The sequence below is a fragment of the Protopterus annectens genome, chromosome 2.part2 (assembly GCF_019279795.1).
Source record: "Protopterus annectens isolate FY-2018-M chromosome 2.part2, PAN1.0, whole genome shotgun sequence".
In the NCBI taxonomy this organism is placed as follows: domain Eukaryota; kingdom Metazoa; phylum Chordata; order Ceratodontiformes; family Protopteridae; genus Protopterus; species Protopterus annectens.
Window position 1 is genome coordinate 413921462 of NC_056730.1, and position 21963 is coordinate 413943424.

At 41.6% G+C, this 21963-nt stretch overlaps 1 protein-coding gene across 1 annotated transcript in view; it reads left to right on the forward strand.

Moving 5' to 3' along the window:
* LOC122795952 (transcription factor TFIIIB component B'' homolog) overlaps window positions 1–21963 on the forward strand; it is a 905227-nt gene that overhangs the window by 585973 nt on the left and 297291 nt on the right. Inside the window, exon 9 of the mRNA XM_044064434.1 lies at window positions 5938–6145. Within this exon, the coding sequence (XP_043920369.1) occupies window positions 5938–6145 (208 nt within the window). The remainder of the gene's footprint in view (window positions 1–5937; window positions 6146–21963) is intronic.

Here is a 21963-nt window from a genome sequence, read left to right on the forward strand (position 1 = left end):
TGCATTACCAATTCTCTGCACTGCCCTTTGGCTTATCTACTGTGCCCAGGGTCTTTACAAAGTGCCTGGCACCAGTAATTGCATTCTGTAGACAAATAGGAATACAATTATATCCTTACTTGGATGACTGTCTCATTCAAGCAGAGAACAAGGACATTCTTCTTCAACATCTGGCGTTTGTGAAAAGACTTCTATCATGTCTAGGGTACAGAGTCAACAAAAAGAAATCAAAACTAGTACCCTCACAACAGATAACATTCCTGGGTGCAAGCTTGAATACAACTGCCTAGATGGCTTATCTCATGCCAGACAAACAAAGGCAACTGACTACCTATTTCAAAATGCTGGCAACAAAGGCCCAGTTATCTGCAAGAAAAATTCTGCAGGCTTTGGGCTTCATGGCATCCTACATCCTACTAATTCCATATACAAGATTGCATATGAGGAAACTTCAGTGGTACCTAAAAAGTGTTTGGACTCAACATTGCCACAGCCTGGAAACAGTCATTACTCTCATTCCCTGCCTACAACAGGAGTTTTGATGGTGGACAAAGGCTTGTCACCAGAAAAAGGGACAGCCATTCACATTACCTCCAGCCAGGCAGACACTAACGACGGATGCATCAGATTATGCCTTGGGAGCCCACATGGCAGGAAGAGGCTTTCAGGGCACATGGTCCTCAAACCAAATGCATCTACATATCAATCAAAAAGAGATGTTAGCTGTTCAAAATGCCCTGACAGTCTTCAAGGACCTACTTCATCTGGGACAACTACTGATAAAGACAGACAACACCACGGTCATGTGGTATATAAACAAGCAGGGGGGCACACACTCTTACCCCCCTTTGCAGACTAGCCATGACCTTGTGGGACACAGCTTTGACTTACCAAGTACATCTGCAGGCACAATTCCTGCCAGGAAAAGAAAATACTCTGGCAGACAAACTAAGCAGAAACCTCATGGATCCCCACGAGTGGAAGCTGGATCCACAAGTCTTCAGCATAACAAGGAAATGGGGATGCCCGGACATAGATCTTTTTTCCTCCCCTCTCAATTACCAACTAAAAAGATTCTGCACAAGGACGTATCACAGACAAGCATGGAAAGTGGACGCCCTATCTTTCAGCTGGAAAAACCTATCAGTATATGCCTTTCCTCCACTGCCTTTACTCCCCAAGGTGCTCCTAAAGGTCAGACAGGAGAAGCCAAAGATGATAATGATTGCCCCAGACTGGCCACACCAGTACTGGCATCCAATACTAAGGAACTTATCTCTATACCCGGCTTGGACCTTACCTCAAATACCTCGAATACTGTCCCAGCAAAACAATCAAATCATGCACAGCCAACTCAGGACATTAAACTTGGCAGCATGGTGGATATTGTAGACATACAAAAAACACCTCTCAGTAAAGCTGTGATGGATGTCATTTTGGAAGCCAGAAGGCCTTGTACTAGAAAGTCTTATGCTTGAAAATGGAAGAGATTCTGTGCCTGGAACCAGGCACAAGGAACTGATACAGCAGTACCAAATATTCCTCAGATTTGGCAATACTTAACTGAGATGCTGGACAAAGGCCTCTTTTTCATCTGTTAAAATTCATGCCTCTGCCATTTTACAGAGCCACCACTTTTTTCTCACCCTTTATTAAGACAGTACCACAGAGGAGCCAAAAATTTAAGGCCCCCAAAAAGACTACCAATACCTGCATGGGACCTCAACTATGTCCCGGAAAAGCTCACCCTGCCTCCTTTTGAGCCAGCTGCTACAGCTGATATGAAGTTTTTATCTTGGAAAACAGCTCTGCTCTTAGCAATTACTTCTGCAAGATAAGGTTCAGAGCTACAGGCGCTCATGGCTGTGGAACCTTTCATCATTTTTCATCCAGAGTCTCCCTGAGGACAAACGCAACATTTATGCCTAAAGTAGTGTCCAGTGTGGCTCTTAATCAAGTCATCCATCTGCCTACCTTTTACCCAAATCCACAGAACAAGGGGGAGAGAATTCTGCATTCTTTGGACGTACACAGACAGCTTAGATTCTACTTGAACAGAACCAAAGCTTTCAGGAAAACAGAGCAATTACTAGTGGCATATGCTGCAGGATCACAAGGAAATCCTATCTGAAAGCAGACTATTTCTAAGTGGTTAGGCCACTGCATTCATTTCTGCTACTTACACCATGGCAAGCCAGTGCCTAAGGGCATTAGGCCTCATTCCACCAGAGCTGCAGCCACCTCAGCAGCCTTTCTCAGGTGGTACCTACCACAGACATTTTAGAGGCGGCTACCTGGAGTTCAGTGCACACCATTACAAAACATTATCATCTGCCACTGTACTCTAAATCCAGGGCAGGCTTTGCCACTGCAGTTCTGCAGGGCCTCATAGCCGCTCCTACTGCTGTCTAGTTCCAGCCTCCCAACCATAGCTTTGGGACTCTACCCAAATGTAATGACTGCAACAGTGAAACACGAAGAACATAGTACAGTTGTGTACACTTACCATAACTATAGATGTTCAAGTGTATTCACTGTTGCAGTCCAGGTTACCCACCCGCCTTCCCCCCTTTTTCTTTTGGATCTTATCTTTCCTTCTCTGATTTATACTACCTATGTGGTGTATTTGCTTATAGATGAAGGTGAAATTTATATTGATGTACTTCTGAATATATACATAAAGTTTGGCTACCCTTTTTGGGGGCACCTGACATCTGGGGCAAGAAAAACTGAAGAAAATGGCGTCGGCTGCTTCTTTCATACCCCTGACGACCTGACGTCAGGGAAGGGGCGACAGCAGGACCCAAGACTTTGGAATTCAGGCCGGCTGAGGGCAACCTGCCAGCAGGATTACCCAAATGTAATGACTGCAACAGTGAATACACTCGAACATCTACATTTATGGTAAGTGTACACAACTGTACTTTCCTATACCCTACCCTCATGTGCCACTTATTCCAAAAGGACATTCCAGAACTACTGTTTTTGGCCAAGACAACACTGGTTTCCCATCCTGTTCCATCTATCAAAGGGAAACCATTGGAAAATTCCAACATAAGCAGCCGTAATCACCCAACAGAAAGGTTTGCTTCTACATCCCAGCCTATCCAGTTTGTGAATGATTGGGCTGTTATCCCAAAAAGAAATAATTTTTTTTTCCAGTGGATGTGGTACAGGTTTTACAGGAAGCCTACTACCAGAAAATCATACACAGTCAAATGGAAAATATTCTCCGTTTGGTGCGACAGACTGGAACCACTTTCATCTGTGGCTGTAACTGTATTTGTTTCTTTGTGAGTTTCTGCATTTGCTTGCTCGTCCATTAAAGCTCATTTATCAGCTATCAGTGCCTGTTTGCTCTTTGCTCCTCCTCTCATGTCCAGGACAGAGGTCAAGCTCCTCCTGAAAGGAGTTCTGCACCTTAAGCCTCCAGGAAAACCAATTACTTCATCATGGGATCTTAATTTTGTTCTGGAAAAGTTCATTCCACCCCCTTTTGAGCCAGCTGCATCTACCATCTTAAAATTCTGGACATGGAAAACTATCCTACTGGCATAGAGTATCAGAACCCATGGCTATTCCTCCTTTTCCACAAGGAGAGGGTAGTGCTTACGACCAGTGTTTCTTTCATGCCTAAGGTAGTGAATGAACTGTCCCCTCACTCAAGCCTTTCACCTACCTCCCTACTTTCTTTCCCAGTCCTCAGAATTGGGGGAGAGAATCTTACACTGTCTAGATATTTCACAGACAGCTGAGGTTCTATTTGGACAAAACAAAGATGATCAGAAAAACTGACCAACTGTTATTCTTTCATGAATGACAAGCTAGATCAACCAGTCTTGAAGCAAACTGTTGCATCCTGGATAGTCAAAGGGTGTCTCGTTCTGCTACTTACAACATGGTAAATCCTTGCCTTCCTGTCCTAAACCACATTCCATGTGAGCAGTTGCCTCTTCTGTTGTCTTCCACAATGGTGTTCATGCCAGGTCCATCTTAAAAGCTGCCACTTAGTCCTCTGTGCACATCTTCACCAAGCACTACAAAAATTTATGCTTTCTCCAGGCCTGTGGCTGCCTTTGTTGGTAAATGTTCCATGAAGGCGAATTGCCGAGGTACCAGAACGTATGTTGTGTATGGAATAAAGGAATCTTCTGTGCATCTCACCCTTTGGGCTCCTGTGTTGGTGGTTTTTGGATTGTGCTCTCTGGTCTCCTGGACAGTTCATGTCCACTCTAGCTATCCACCCCACTTTTCTGTACTCTCCCTGGCTCTGGGAATCGCCCATCTTTTATGAATACTGCAGCAGTGATTTCATTTAAGACATAGTACAGTTGTGTTAAGAACTTACCTGAACAATAGATGTCATACTGATCACTGTTGCAGTATTCCTTCCCTCTACTCTCTTGCCTGCAGGTCTCACACATGACATGGCCCTTCCTGGAGGGAGTTTCCTACTAATTTAAACTACACCTGTCCTAGCTTACCAGTTTCCTCTTTCAGGTGTCTTCAAGCTGCTGGCTTGGAGATAGTCTCAGGATCTCATGTGTACATCCGAGTTTATACCCTGACGCACACGAACTGAGGTCGTATGTGCGATGTACGTCCTGGGGAAGTACTTTTGGTACCCAGATGGACATCGTTAATGAAACCCCTTCTGTTATGAATACTGCAACAGTGATCAGTAGAACATCTGTTATGATAAGATCTTACACAAGTGTACTTTGACGGGTCTACTTCTAAATTTCAGAGTTTCAAAACTTTGAATTTCTTATGGTCAAGAGCATATGATCAAAGTTTTGAAATTTGAACCGTTTTAATAGAGATCGTTGTACAGCATGGAACAGTATATTTACAGTTTTCCTTGCTGTAGTGCGACCTCGGAGTTGGTATATTAGCGGGCGGGAGGGGGGGTGCAGGGCAAGCAAAAATGTAAAAAAAATTGTTTTATTGTATTTTTTTTATTTATATTTTGAAGTTTCAAAACTTCGGTCTTATGGTCTCGACCATAAGAAATTCAAACTTTTGAAACTTAGAAATTCAGAAGTAGACCCACTTTGACACCTTAAATATGTTATAAAATTCAGTGTTTGTTTTGGCAATAACAATCTCACATTTTCTCTCCCCACCATGAAGAAGTGCTGTATTGAATGGGTGTGATCCTTCCAGAATTGGAATATGGATTCCCTCTTTTAGACAGCACTTCAAAAAAGAATCTTATCTTCTGCTAGTAAGAAACTACAAGATCCATCACACTATCTCCTCAACGGGAATACTATTGTGTCACTCTTTCTCAGAAGCCAAATTATTTCCATTTTAGTACAGAGCAATAGTCCTACAAGGATCACTGGTGGTCAGACTGCAGAATCTTGACTTTTTTCCTATCTTTGCAATCAGATCACCCACATAACCTGAGAGTAGGGACATCCACATCTCACAATCTGCAGCCCCCCCCCAGAAAAAAGAAGCTCCATACCACTGATCATTCCTTACATTCTCTAGCTCTAAAACCCTAGTAGTTTATTCATATTTCATTCAGGCCCATCTCCATATTCACCAAATTCTGCTTTGAACTGAAAGAACACCTTTTCAGAGTTTCCTTTTCTGACTTTCAGATTACTGACAACACTTATATACAGCATAATACAGCTGGCCTGTCTAATACACAAAACTGTACTGGTCTGTTCTCTGAAATCTCTAACCAGCTTTGCACCACCTTTTTTTCATGCAGGAAATTACTTTGCACCCTGTACCCACCTATGTAATGTATTTTGACTTGTACTGTGTGGGTTCTTTGTGTACTGTCCTGAGACATTGTGTTAGAAGTAATCTGCTGAACATCAACCAGTTGTTATTGCTGTGAAGTTTGTATAATATGTATATTTTTGGTGTGAAGAGAACATATATATGCATAACATTTGTTAATATTTTCTTTTCTAGTAAACCTTAATGCAGATCATTCTGTGCTGCATGAAGAAGAAGAAGAGCAAACCTTCATCTTGACACTTGTGGAAATTCCAACTTGCTCACTGGATGGCTATGATGCATTAGTGACAAACTACGCACCAGTTCAGGAGCAGTTTTTGCCATCTTCTGTTATTGTTAATACAGCCTGTAGTGGTGAGATGGGCATGACAGAAATACAGAGGTAATACACTTCAGCTTTTCAGAAAGTCAAAACTTTGGTATCAGCTTGGCATTTAAGCTGTGTGAAGTTTGAGCAAGCCAGGCTTTGCTGCCATTGAAAGACTGGATTGCACAACTGATGTGTAATTACATTGTTCCTTTGGTGACTGTATAGTGCACTATCCATATTGAATATTTAAAATTTTCAAGATGTTCTTCGTGTTTCACTGTTGCAGTCATTATATTTGGGTAATCTGCTGGCAGTTTGCCCTCAGTCGGCCTGATTAATAAAGTCTTGGGACCTGCATCGGTTGCTGCCCCTTCTTCCATGACGTCAGGGGTATAAAACATGCATCCGACGCCATTATATCAGTCTTTCCTGCCGTGCGGTGCCCGAAGCAGAAGCAGTTCGCGAGTGCCGGTCGGCCGACTCCTGAAATTTTCTTTTTCGAGTTTCAGAACCAAAGTCTTCACCTTAAAGCTAAGTACCCCATTGGGGAAACTTTTTCTTGCTCCTTACGATGTCAGTAAAAGTTAATAATTGCATTACTTGTGGAAAGCAAATACCTCGCAAAGATTTTCATTCGTACTGTATTCCTTGCCTCGGCCTTGACCATGATGTACCTTGCTGTCGGTGTTGTGCTTTATTTAATCAGCGCATTATCGTCGGTACATTTTTGCTTCTAAATATTTCGGTTATCGGTGTAATTATCCAGAAATGTCATTGGTAGCCATCCGACTACCAGGATTCTGAAAACACGCAAAGATAAAGACAGAGACAGGCCACCAAGGTCCAAAGCTGCCGACAATGCTTCTCCTAAGCCAGTCGCCAGTTTGCCGGTACTCAGTGAGGCGCTTTCACAGCCCCTGGTACCCGCTACTTCTGATTTGCAGGCCTCTACTGAGACCCATTCAGAGTCCAGTATGCCGTGAGAGGCTTTACCTATGGAACCCGCGGATGTCTCAACCTTGGATGGGACCGGAGCCGCTGTGCAGGCAATGGCTTCTAAAGGTGTATTCTGGCCTACAGATTTGCACATTAAATCGACTTCACCTTCATTACTAAGGCCTAAATCTCGATCTATGTCTAAAAAATGATGCCCAGGCCACATGTTCAGGCCCCTATGCCTAAAAAACAAATGATCAAGATGGCTGAAGATCTTATTACTCTAATCAGGGGTAGTCAACCCCCCCCCCCCCCAAGAGGCCTAGGGCTGAGCTTGATTATGAATCTTCTGATCAGGTTTCTGTTTCTTCTCATTCTTCTAATGACCAGGATTTGTCCATACCTACTTATGAGGATTCTGATGCAGAGGATTCCATTCCCTCTGCCCCCCCCCCTGAGGATTTTTCTTTTGGGGAAACTTTACATACCTTTCCACTGGGAAAGTCAGGAATTTTCTGATTCAAAAAAGAGGCTTAGGGATTTCCTCCTTCTACCTCAGCATAGGCCCTTGGCTATACCTCCTATACTAGACATTGTTGATTGTGTTTTTGGAATCCCTACCTCTGGCTCCTAGTAAACCTGACAGATACTACAGGGTTCCTGAGTCCAACAAGTTCTTTTTCAAAAATCCTGTTGCAGATCCAGAAACCATTTCTCAGGGGCCCAAGGGCATTAAGGCGTCTACTGCTAAAAATCCTACCCCTTCTGATAGAGACTCCAGGGCACAGGATAGATGGGGTAAGAAGGTTTATACTTCTGCAACCTTGGCAATCAGGGCTTTAAACTGCCAATTTCATATGTTAAAATATCAACAGCATATTATTGGACTGCTTAAACAGAAAATGATGATGTTTCCTGATTGTGTGGAAAATAAAGATTTACAGGATTTATTGCATTCTGCTGCACAAGTTAGAAAACTTACTTTGCAATGTGGTTTTGATTCTTTAGAGGCCTCCTGCAGGGCTGCTGTTACTGTGTCTGTGCTTAGAAGGCATGCTTGGCTTAAGGAGCAATCTTTGCCTGATCATGTTAAAGCAAAATTGTTGGATGCTCCTTTAAATCAGGACCGTCTGTTTGGCAATAAGGCTGAAGAAGTTCTAAAAAAGATGGAAGATGAAGCTAAATCTATGCAAACCATTAAAGATTTCTTACAAGTGTAACCTCCAAGATTTAGTAGGCAGTGGCCTACTAAGAATTGGTCTTTTCCAGCTCCTTCCAGATCCTCTGAAGCCAAACCCAGACACTCCAAAAGCACCAGGTTTCAGTCTCAGGGGACTCTCAGAACTAAGCAATGGAGGGGCCTCCACTTCCAAATCTAGAATTAACAAGACACCCCCCTATGGTAAACAGTCTCAATGACTTCCTTTTAAAATTACCAAGCACTTACCTTTTAACCGCCCCTTTGGGGGGAAAGATTGCTCTTCATGCGAAAAACTGGGAACTCATAACCCAGGACAAATGTCTTTTAAATATAGTGTCCCAGGGATACAGATTTCATATCCACACATTCCCAACACCAAACGAGTGGCCAGACCTGCCCCCAAATCAGTGGGCAGAGGTTCAAAAACAAGTACTTTCCCTCTTAAACATGGGGGCTATTCAACCAGTACCAGAAGAGGAAAAGGGACAAGGTTTCTATTCCATGCTCTTTCTGGATCCCAGAAAAGACAAATCATGGCGTCCAATTCTGGACCTGTCTACTCTAAACACCTTTCTGGACATTCCAAAATTCAAGATGCTGACTCTTCACCAGTTATTTCCTATGCTAGGCAAAGATGCCTGGTTGGCAACTTTAGATTTAAAAGAAGCATACCTGCACATCCCAATCAGGAAATCTTGCAGAAGATACCTACGCTTCAAAGCAGGCTACTTGCATTATCAGTTCTCTGCACTGCCCTTTGGCTTGTCTACTGCGCCCAGGGTATTTACAAAGTGCCTGGCTCCAGTTATTGCATTTTGCAGGCAAAGAAATATTCAGATATATCCATACCTGGACGATTGTCTAATTCAGGCAGAAAACCAGGGCATATTTCTAAATCATCTGGCATTTGTAAAAAGGGTTCTAACTTGTCTGGGATACACCATAAACAAAAATAAATCACAACTGGTACCCTCTCAACAGATTACATTCCTGGGTGCAAGCTTCAATACAACTGCCCAGATGGCTTTCCTCACGCTAGAGAAGCAAATTCATTTGGTAACTTACTTCAAACAAGTGGCCACAAAAACCCTACTATCTGCAAAACACATACTGCAAGCCTTGGGGTGTATGGCCTCCTGTATTCTTCTAATTCCATATGCAAGACTGCATATGAGAAAACTACAGTGGTACTTAAAAAGTCTATGGAGTCAACATTGTCTCATCCTGGAAACAATAATTCCTATCATGTCTTGCCTACGCCTGGAATTCCTATGGTTGGCAGAGGCCTGCCACCAAAACAAGGGACTGCTATTCACACTATCCACTGCCACCCAAACCCTAACTATAGATGCATCAGACTATGCATGGGGGGGCTCACCTGGCAGGGAAGTGCATTCAGGGCAAATGGAACCCAAATCAAATGCACCTACATATCAATCAAAAAGAAATGTTAGCTGTACAGAATGCTCTGACAGCCTTCAAGGACTACTTTCTTCCAGGACAACTAATGGTAAAGACTGACAACACCACAATTATGTGGTACATAAACAAGCAGGGGGGTACACATTCTTTCCCCCTCTGCAGACTAGTCATGGCATTGTGGAACACAGCCTTGAGCTGCCAAGTGCACCTACAAGCTCAATTCCTGCCAGGAAAATTGAATACACTGGCAGATGGACTAAGCAGAAATCTCATGGACCCACACGAGTGGAAACTGGAACCACGGATTTTCAACATGTTGACAAGCAAATGGGGGAGCCCAGACCTAGATCTATTTGCCTCCCCTCAGAACTACCAGTTGGACAAGTTTTGCACAAGGACACCCCACAAAGAAGCCTGGAAAGTGGATGCTCTGTCCTTCAGCTGGAAAAGCCTATCAGTCTACGCCTTTCCCCCTCTGCCTCTGCTCTCCAAAATTCTGCTAAAAGTCAGATAGGTCAAACCAAGAATGATTTTGATTTCTCCAGACTGGCCACTCCAACACTGGTACCCACTCCTGCGCAGTGTGTCACAAATATCTCCATGGCACCTGCCTCAGACCTCTTCCTTGCTGTCTCAGCAGGAGAACCAAATTCTGCACCCTCAGCTTCCAACATTGAACCTTGCAGCCTGGCTAATCACTTAAATTCACCTTTATCATCCCTCAGCAAACCTGTGATGGATGTCATCTTGGAGGCGAGAAGGCCTAGTACTAGAAAATCTTATGCTGACAAATGGAAAAAATTCTGTGCCTGGAACCAATCTGTAGGGATGAGTACAGCAGCGCCCAATTTACCTCAGACTTTGCAATACTTAACTGAGATGCTTCACAAGAGCCTGTCTTTTTCTTCTATTAAAATCCACGCTTCAGCTATTTCAGACACTATAACACAGAACCACCCCTCTTCTTTCATCCCCTGCTCAAGCAGTATCTCAGAGGGGCAAAGAACTTGAGACCACCCAGGAAAGCTCCTACCCCTGCCTGGGACCTTAACTTTGTTTTGGAGAAGCTCACTCTACCTCCTTTCGAGCCAGCTGCTACTGCAGACTTAAAATTTATTTCTTGGAAAACAGCCTTCATTTTAGCAATCACTTCAGCTTGAAGGATATCTGAATTACAGGCCGTTATGGCAGTGGAGCCTTTCATCATCTTTCATGCAGACAGGGTATCTCTGAGGACCAATCCATCCTTCATGCCCAAGGTGGTTTCCAGTGCGGCTCTTAATCAGTCCATTAATTTGCCAACCTTCTTTCCCAATGCACAGAACAAAGGGGAACGGATTCTGCATTCTTGGATGTGTACAGACAACTTAGATTCTACTTGGACAGGACTAAATCTCAAAGAAAATATGATCAATTGCTGGTAGCATTTGCTGCAGGGGCAGAGGGGAAGACTATTTCAAAACAAGCCATTTCTAAATGGATAAGCCATTGCATTCATTTCTGCTATAAGCACCATGGAAAACCTATCCCCCAGAGGATTAGATCTCACTCCACCAGGGCTGCATCTACTTCTGCAGCCTTTCTCAGAGGTGTTCCTACCAGGGATATTCTAGAAGCTGCTACCTGGAGTTCTGTACATACTTTCACCAAGCATTATCATTTACCAATTTTCTCTAAATCCAGAGCTGGTTTTGCCACTGCTGTCTTGCAGGGCCTTATAGCTGGCCCTAATGCTGTATAAATCCATCCTCCTAACCATAGCTTTGGGAGTCTACCCAAATGTAATGACTGCAACAGTGAAACACGAAGAACATAGTACAGTTGTGTACACTTACCATAAATGTAGATGTTCGAGTGTATTCACTGTTGCAGTCCTAGTTACCCTCCCTCCAGCCCCCTACTTTTCTCTAGCTATACCTCTACTTTTACTATGCTTAAAAGCCTTTTTGGTGTATTTGCTTTTGGTTGGAGGTATATTTTTGTGTGTTTTTTATTGGATCCCCATTAGGGGGGCACCTGACATCTGGGGCAAGAAAAACTGATTTAATGGTGTTGGATGCATGTTTTATACAAAAAGTTGTTCCAAATAATTTTTATAATCCCCTTCTCTTAAATCAGAATGTACAATTTCTAAAACAGAGAATAAAAATTTTTTAAAAGAAGTGCAGACAACTGAATGCTTAAAAAGAGCACTGTTTTCATCTCTGCTTCTTATGCTGTAAATATGCTCCCTTATTCTAGTTTTAAGGCATCTGGTCGTCATACCAACATAAAAAGCTGAGCAACCTGAACACAAACTAATGTAAACAACCCCCTTAGAATTACAATCAGCATAACCAGGAACCTTAAAGGTTCTATCAATAGTTTCTATCCTAATGTAGGGACCTTCAGAAATGAACCTACACATATTACAGGTGTGACAACAATGCATACCAACTTTGTTAGTATATAAATTACTTTGGTTGAAATCATGAAATTCCAAAGTTCTCTTCAAGTTATTGTTGTTCCTAAAAACAAAAGAAGGTTGGCCAGATGCCTTAAAACTAGAATAAAAAATTTTTATTCTCTGTTTTAGAAATTGTACATTCTGATTTAAGAGAAGGGGATTATAAAACTTATTTGGAACAACGTGAGACTATTTGGCAAATTCGGTTGAATTCAGATAAATTTCTGGGACTGAATGATACCATTAACTTAAAATGTTTTTTAAAATACAGGAAAGTTACATGTTGATAAAGATAGCGACACTAGGTTCTTGCTTATTTAACTAAACAATGTATATTTAATAGCAATACCCTTGAATACATGATGTCATGGAAGAAGGGACAGCAACCGATGCAGGACCCACGACTTTGTTAATCAGGCCAACTGAGGGCAACCTGGCAGCAGATTACCCAAATGTAATGACTGCAACCATGAATACACTCAACATCTACATTTATGGTAAGTGTACACAACTGTATCTACATTTGTGGTAAGTGTACACAACTGTACTTTCCCTGGAAATGTCTGTGCCTTTATTCCCCAGTTTTGGGCTGTAACTTGATAGTAGCTGCTGTATGTGTGTGCAGATTCTGAACCTAATTATTTTTCCACCTTCACATTTTGTGTTCATAACCGGCTGAAATGATCTCATTCATTTCTTAGTTTCAAATGCTTTCTGTTTGATTAGTAAGTAGAACAAATGTTTTGTGAACTGGCCACACAGTTTGTACACCCATTTGAACAGAGTTTAATTTCTCTATTCATTGTCTTTCACAGCAGCTAGACCCTTTTCCCAGAGTATCCAGGTTAACAGAAGATGTACACTAATACTTACGCTTGCTATTGTCATTTATTTAATTATATTTGTAAGTGGCTTAATGGGCTGAGCCACAGCCCAGGCAAGAGGCAAATAATATAACGTATTAGATTTTGTGTGTGTACATGTATGCACTGGGAAGAGTATAGTAAATAATTATGAATAAATAGAAAATAATACGTAACTCATTAAAATATGGAAAATTGAAGTTTCAGTCATTTACTCATTTGTATCTCTAATTGCTTGGTAACATAGCATTTGGCAGTAGACTAAAATTAGTTCTTGTGATGTCTAGATATTTTCCTGGGAAAACAACAGTATTGAAACAACACTAAATTAAATTATTTTATGCAGTCACACCTCAACATGCTTTTAAGGAATTACATAACTGAGTGATTTAAAGAAGAGATTCTACAGAAACTACAGATAGCATTCCCAAAAATTCCAAGTTATTGGACAGAAAGAGAACAGTAATTCCTAAGCAATTGATGGTTGAAGTTTAGAAATGGTATCCACTGTCAGTAAAAAACAAGCAAACAACAAAAAAGACCATCTAATAGGCAACAAAAAAGCAATATCTAATAGGTTACTGTAGTTTGCATAATGTTAGCAGCTGAGCTTGTCCTTGACCTCTGGCAGTTAGTAGTAATAGTTTACAAACTGGACAATTTTAGTCTTTACCAGTTTTCTGTGTAAAGTTGTAATGGAAATCACCCATTGTGACTTAATTGTATTGGGTTTGGAACAGTATGGGTTTGTTAACAAGAGATTTTGCCTTTCAAAACTTGTGGCATTCTATAAAGAAGTAGCAGTAGCATTTAATGAATGACTGGTGGTGCATGTTGCTTAGCTGGACCTTGCTGAGACATGCAAGACTAATCTAAATAATAGCATAACAGATGCATTAAAATGCAAAATGTACATAATGTACATAATTCAGTGGATGATGCACTGGTAGATGTAGTTCTCAGCTGTCAAGAATTTTACAGAATGTCCAGATTTTTGCCTCATCTTTTTGATCTGTTCCTGATAAAATGTGTGATTTTCTGGCAGATCATTGAGGATTGAAGTCAATAAATACTGGCAGACATTTCAGTTTTAGGCTTCATATCGTTGAGGAAATCCATGCTAATGCAAACTCTGTTATTCTAACTGCTTTCTGAGTTTATAAGATCAGTATTTTAAAAGTGTCCCTGATTTTGGGCCTTGTCTCGCATTACTCTCGGCTTTTTTCAAAATTATTGAGCTAATTTTTGAGCCAAGAGGTAGAGACGTATGGTGGTAAGTAGCAGGGCACTATGGGTCTGGGCTACCACTCTATCTTAGTAGGGGTTAGCAGTAGTGCCCAACAGTGATCTGTGCAGGAGCTTTTCATTTTGGACTATTTTTCTTTGAGATAAAAGAGGAAAATGTGCTATGGATGACCAGATATGCTGCTGATTGCAGATTGTTTAACACAGTTTAGTAAAAGAGAGCTGTAGCTGGCTTGTTTGGTGCCAGGTATTGCTTCTTTATCTAGCGCTCCTCAACACTATGCTGAGGATAAAAAAAAAAGTATTTTCTCTGATCTGGCATCCCTACTTTCTGTCCTAAGGCAGAGTACTAGGTCCCTAATGCCCTCAGGCTCTACACAAGGAAAAAAAAAATCCGTTCTCTGCTTTGGCGCTCATTCCCTCCTGAGCAGAAGCCTCAGGTCCTTACACCCTGCCACTGCCACATTTGTCTTAACAAGCAAAAAGATTGCAAAAAAAGAAAAACAAATCTGCCCATCGTGCCCCTTAGTACCTTGTACCCTGGGCAGCTACGTCTTTTGCCCAACCTAGCTATACATCTGGATAAAAGATGTCAAGGCTTGAGCAGTATATCTGGCTCAGTGGTAATATCTCTACCTCACAGCTTTAGGGTGTGGAGCTTTGTCCAAACTTTCAGTCACTGTCTGAGTAGAATTTGTATGTTCAAGTCTTTGTGGGTTTTCTCCATATACTTTGGTTTCATCCCGTGTTCCAAAAACATGATGGTTAGTCTGCTGTTTCTTTTTATACTGTTTACTGTTGCCTTTATGACCTAGCTCATAATTAAAAATGGTCTGAGGACCACTTCACTTACCTAGGTAACAAGTTTATAAATGCATACATCAACAAATTATACCACCTGGTGCAGTATTCATAACTTCACCATTATTATCTGTAAGTGTAGCATCATTTGACTTGACAAAATGGATATCATTTATGCTTTCGGAGCAAATGCTCAGATTATTAAAAAAATACCTTATTAAAGGTCTAAGGATAGTATTAAAGAACAGTTTGATGCTAGTCTGTCACAAGACAGCGTATACAAAAAAGATGCTAGACTGGATGTTTCTTCAGTAGGTTTTATTTTATTCTATTTAGGTTTATTTATCGGGGTAGACCACTGATCTACATGGACCTTTTTCAGACTCAGACCTGGAGCACTGGCTGGTTAAGTGACTTGCTCAAAGTCATACATTTAGACAATGGAGGCTGAGGGAGTCGGACACTGGATCACAGGAAACAGTTCCTTAATCCCCCTGTGCCAACTGACAGACAAATTATAAACCTGCTTATTTTTATTTAATTTTTGATTGGTAGATTTATTTATTTAATACTAACACTTCAGCTCTTTATTGTATCTGTTTAAGCAGTTTGCATTATGTGGAATCCACAGTTTAATTTATGCAGAACGAGTAAACCCAAATTGACATTTACAAATTGTACTCTGCCATTACTTCAACTTTTTTTCTTTTTTTGTTTTACAGTAAATGGACTTTCTGTGTGAGCATCAAATATAACCTTCTTAAATCAACTAAAAGACAGTAAAACAAATAATCCATATGGATTCATTAGTTTGTCTGGTTACCATTCTTCCTTTTATCCTTCTCTAGCATTCCTTCAACTTAAAGATACCTTAAACAAGCTATTTACATTCCCTCCATCTCCATGAATGCCTAAAGTCATCTTAAGTCCTCGCACAGCAACTTTATCTTAACTGTCTTGTACATGTTCCTGCCATATTTGCTCATTTTAATTTACTTGTTTTTATATTTGTCTCCAAAGACCTGCTACTCTTAGATTCATAGGTGTTTACTAAGCTAACAACCAGAAGGGCCTTTTTAAGCCTAGCCGTGCATCCCAGATCACTGACGAGTTCTGGTACCCTTGATAAGTGTAAGCAGGGGATTGGGAGATGAAACATTTACAAGTAGGGGCCTAGGAGATGAACCATTTACAGGTTGCCCATGTCCATTAGAGACATAGGTGCCAAACCAGGGATTAATTTCCTGTTCCCCATCCAGTTGTCCAAGTTGCACTTTAATTGGATTAGGGAGGAACTCTGCTACACATGGATGGGTAGCATGTTCCAGAGACAGGGTAGTCTCTGGGATGCATACCTATCTCTCCAGCAGGTCCTGTTTATATCACAGGCAAGGTTTAAAACTTTAGAATGGGTAATTCTGGTACTGTTTGTTTTGTGGATATACAGGAGGTCCATCAGAGTGGGGTCTGACAATGCCCTGCATGCCAGGCATAGATCTCCCCTCAAAAGCCTGTGAGAGAGAATATAGGGATAGGACCTTGCGGCAGTCTACATAGGACATTTTATTTACACCTTGTATTCTTTTAATGAGGAACCTCTGTGGACGTTCAAATTGTTGAATATGCCTGGTTAGGTACATACCAAAGGGGACATTGTACTCAGTGATAGGTCTGATAAATGCAGAGTACAGTGGAACAGTGACTTCCTTGGACCTAAATGCCATACCTTTGTTTATAAGTTGGGCAACATAGAATGATTTCCTTACTACTATAGATGCATGATGGTCAAAGGCTAGATTACTGTCTGTCCCTGGCTACTGGATCAGCTCTTAGGGGTATGTTGTCAGTATGATGGTTACTAGGGATGGATGACTTCCCGAAGGATACTGTTCAGCATTTCTTAGCATTTAGTTTTAGTCATTGGCTCTGACACCAGTTATTTGTGTCGGCCCTTCCCAAGAACATTTGTGTTAGTGTGGGATTTAATGACCATTCCAAATTTGCAATCCTCTGCAGATTAAGTCAGCCAGAGACCATTGACATTGGCCTTGACTTCAGATAAGTAAATGCCAAACAGGAGGAGTCCAAGGACCGGTCCCTGAGGGACTTCACTTGTGACTGGCCTCTTTGTAGAGGTGGACTCCCCAATTTTAACTTCCTAGGTCCTGTCTGTGAACCAGTTGGCTATTTACTGGGTGATATATGGCTTTGTACCTAAACTCTTGAGTTTGTCTACAATGCCCGAGTGGGTATTTTGTCAGATACATTGGCCAGGTCAAGGTAGGCAGTGTGAACCATTTTGCCCTCATCCATTGGTTTGGTGACCTTTTCAAAGAAGTCCACCAGGTTGAGTAGACATTCCCTGCCCTTGATGAAACCAAACTTTGTTGGGTCCAGCGTTTGGAGGTTTATTGTATCACTATTGATCATTTCCATGATAGATCTTTCCATAGGTTTACATATAAGACTAATGAGACTTATGGGTCTGTAGTTTCCAGGGTCTGTAGATGGCCTGCCCCTTCGTGAGGCTCAAAGCCTGTTTGGAGGCTACAGTTAAATATAAATTCCAGAGAACCTGCTAGGTCATGTTTCATGCTATTTAGAAGGCATGCTGGAATACTGTCAGAGCCCATTGATACAGTTTTCTTGGCCTTAAAGAGAGCATTAAGGACCTGTTCCCTTGTGATAGCAGGGGGAGTTGTATTTGATGGTATTTCCTGAGGGAAGGTGGGGGGGAGGGGTAAAGTTGGAGCTGAATTTATCGGCCATTAGATTTGCTATATCTTCTGGCTCAGTATATGTGGCTCCATTTACAATGAGCTAAGCACACAGTTATGTATTGCCTTTGAGGTTGCGGACATAGCTAATGAATGCCTTGTGGTTGTCCTTGGCCTAGGAGGCCAAATTTACCTCAAATTTGACTTTGGTATACTTTTTGTCCTCTGAGTTGTTTGTGTGGTTTGAGAGTGTTTTTATCATGCTGGGTGCCACACCTCCTAATTTTTGCCATGATTTTCTTCCTTCTGTTATAAAGCCTATTGATTTTGTGGTTTCACCATGGTAGCCTGTTTTTTTGATTTAGTTCTGTATTACTTCCTGGTGGGTTCAGCTGCCTCAGTGCAGCTATGTTGCTTGCATAGGGTTTCAGTGAGTAGTTGTGCATAGGCAGCAGTGTTCCCAGGGATTATGGGGGCTTAATATTTTGCCAGGTTATCACTTGGTAGCAGGAAGCTAGGCTTAGAGTAGTTTCTGAATATTCCAGGTTTAGCTGTGGTCCAGGTTTTATTTTTACTTCAAATAAGTCCATTTTGTGGTCTTACCTTTCCAGGGTAGTCATTACAGTAGGGGGTGTGCAGCACTCTCCAGTATTAGTGAGAACCATCCAGTACGGTTGCACCCCTGGTTGGAGTATTGACAATTTGGTCCAGGGAGTTTGCATTTACAAAATCCAGGAATCTCTGTGCCTGTAAATTTATTGTTGTATAGAATTCCCAGTTGATAGTGGAGTACTTAAAGTCGCCCTTGAATATGGTATTGGGTTGGATAGTGAGTGTTTCCAATAAGTTTGAATACATGTTATGGGTTTCCTGGGTCATAGAGGGGGCCTCTAGCTTGCAAAACAGGTGGTACTGGATTTTGCCTATGGTGATTTGAATATGGAGTAGCTCAGGTTTGTATTCCTGTTTAACCAGCTTGAGGTATATTTATTTTTTATGTAAATCGACACACATCCACCTTTAGTCCCTGTATGTGTAGTAGCTGGTCTAAATGTGTGGAAGGCATTATAACCTTACACTGAAGGTGTGCTCTCTGTGGCTTTAAACCATGTCTCTGTGACCACACAGATGTCCACATTCCCTAGGGTGATGAGAGCTTGTTTGGAGTGAAGTTTTTTTGTTTAGACTCCTAGCATTGTGGAGTAAATACCTTTAGGTTTTTTGGTTTTGATTTGCTATGTCGGAAGTACTTTCAATTTGGCATTGCCTAAAAAATGCCACTATGGGGAAGTCAGAGTTTTAGGTAATATTCAAAAGCCTAGAGGGGATGAGAGATGCAGACCATCCCTGGCAAAGCAGCATTGGTCTGTTGACCATCTCCTTCCATGCTGACAAGTATTGCACCCCCTTAGAATGACACCAGAAACTAAGCCAATTATTAAAATCAGTCATGTTTTGTTCATATTGTGGCATCTTCCTTGGAGAAGGTAAAATACTGCTCAGTACTAGGGTCATACCAGCCTGAGACACATATTCCAAGACCTCCATGATGTGTCTCTTCATGTACTCTAGGAAGGTATGTCTCAGGTCATTTATATCCACATGGACTGTGACTGAGTCATACTTTTACTTGTGGTCCAGTGACGTGTGTGTGCGTGCAAAATGTGTCGGATCCTAGCCCCTGTTAAGCAACTGACCGTGACTTCATCCTTACTCAGCCTGGTGAGAGGGACATCAGTGTGTCTCAGAATGGAGCCTCCAATGACTAGAATTTTGGATAGTTTGTCAGCTTGCCTTGTGGGCTTAGAAGTAGAGGCTCCATGAGATGTGGCTGTATGTGCTGATGTGGGTGTTTTGAAAGAGTGCATTTGTGGCTGCTGTATTTGTTATATGTGCTTCATCTAGGAGGTCTTTGGAGTTTAAGAAGCTTACATTTAAGTGCCTCAGCATATGTGGGTCTATATGTCTGCTTTGAGTTGTGTGTGATGGGTGCAGTATGTATACTACTAGCAACCTTATTGACATAAGGAGTATTTTTATATATGAGAGCTTTGCCTCCAGTGACATTGTGTAAATACATCTGCCACATACCATATTAATTTGTTTGAGAATTAACTGGTTGTCAGTAAACATGAGGCAATTTTTGCATTCCTCAGAATGCCCATATCCACCAAGCTGGTAATGGAGATAGTGGGCAGGTTCATATCCATGGCAACAGACCCTTTTTATATTGATTAGACAGTTGGAGTGAGAATGTAAAGCAATGTCAGGAGTATCTAGTTTGCAACTCTGGGGACAGTGCTTGTTACTGCAAACTATATGTCCTTTGTGCAGCTACTGTAGGTATTGGTGAAATTTCAGTAGGACTTTTACAGGAAAAATGTCACTCAAGGTGTCACTGTTTATACAGGGCACTGCCAAACACTTGAAGGGAAACTAATAAATATGTAGACCCTGAAAATTTAAGGATGATACATTTAAGTAAATATTCTGAAGTTAGAATCAAGTCAAACAGTACTTACTGAAAACCATGTAGCAGCTTGCCAGGAATGATGAAAAAGTGGGGAGTCGTGTGGAAGGCTACTGCCTGACTACTACTTGTGCTTATCTCTCCACAGCTTCACTCTGCTGGTATACAGTGCTCCTTTGCTTCTTCTCTCACCAGAAGCACAACATTAACACCAATCCCAAGATGAGAAGCAGGCCACAACCTGTTTGATGATCCACAGTCTTGTCCCGGATTTTGCAAGGGTCTGTAGGCTTGTTATAGCCTTTTCCTGGTAGATGCCTCGAATAGCAACCAGACCAATCAGGAATGTTAAGCACAGACACTCACTGCCCAACCAGAAACATGAATCAATGCACTCTGCTCCTTCTCTCACTAGGAGTAGACTATAAGCACAAATTCCAAGCTGTCACTTATGAAGCAGTTATTAGGCTTTCTGATGATCAACAGTCTCCAGGAAATAATGTCCCTGTGCTCCTTCTCTTACCAGAAGAAAACAGAAGCACTAATCCCAAGATGAAAACTGAGAGGCAGAATGTGGGCTCTCCAATAATTGGTGGTCTTGCAGTAGATGTTTAAAAATAAGATGAAAAACGAGTTAATATCCTAAGTACTGCAATGTGCACTAAGCAGTCAGATGTAAAGGGGGGGTAACTTAAGCTTTAGCTGTCCAAGTGGAGATCCACTAATTTCAAAACAGCAACATAGATTGAAAGGGGGTGGGCACTTTGCTATTCTGGTTCTGTGGAACACTGGGATGTCAATAAATGTAAATAGTTGAAGGGGAGTGATTTCACAAAATGATAATTTTGTGCTTATTCACAACAGACAATGAAAGAGGAGAGGGAAGGAGATATGTGGTCATATTAACATAAGGGGCAGGCAACTAGAAAGACAGTTGTTTAAGAACACAACAGGAACAAGGTGGGAGGTCTGGCAACAAATTTTTGTGAGAGTCACGAGTCTGTCCAATTATCAGCTATCCCTGCTTGTCTGCCTTTATCTCCTCCTTTGGCTTCTAGATTTGAAGCTAGACAATTCCTTAAAGGTGTCCTTCATATTAGCCCTCCCAGGAAGCCTGTTCCTCCTCCCTGGGATCGTAATTTTGTTTTGGAAATATTGACTCTGGCTCCTTTTGAGCCTGCAGCTTCAGCTTCCTTGCAACATTACTCTTGGAAGACTGTTCTTTTGATAGCTTTTACTTCTGCCAGATGGGTGTCTAAGCTTCAAGCCCTTATGGTTTGTTCTTCTTTTTTGATGCTTCATAAGGACAGGGTGTCTTTGCATGCTAATCCTTTTATGCCCAAGGTGGTGAATTAGTTGTCCTTTAATCAGTCTGTTCATTTGCGCACTTTTTTACCTTCTCCGAAATCTGCCACTGAGGTACTGCACACATCGGATGTGCATAGACAACTCAGATTTTATTTGAGTAAGACTAAAACTATTAGGAAATCTGATCAGCTCTTTTTCCTTTCACCCTAGGTCTTTAGGATTTGCTGTGTCCAAGCAGACTGTTTCTGCTTGGTCTCAACAGCTATTTATTTTTGTTATTCCTTTCATGGTAAGAGCCTTCTTTATTCTGTTAAGGCTCATTCTGCTAGAGCTATGGCTTCTTCTGGTGTTTTTTCAAGAGTTTGGATACTAACTCTATTCTTGAGGCAGCTACCTGGACTTCTCTAAATACATTTACCAAGCACTACAAGTTGGATGGGATCTCCAGAGCCAGAACTGGTTTTGTTACGGCCATCCTTCA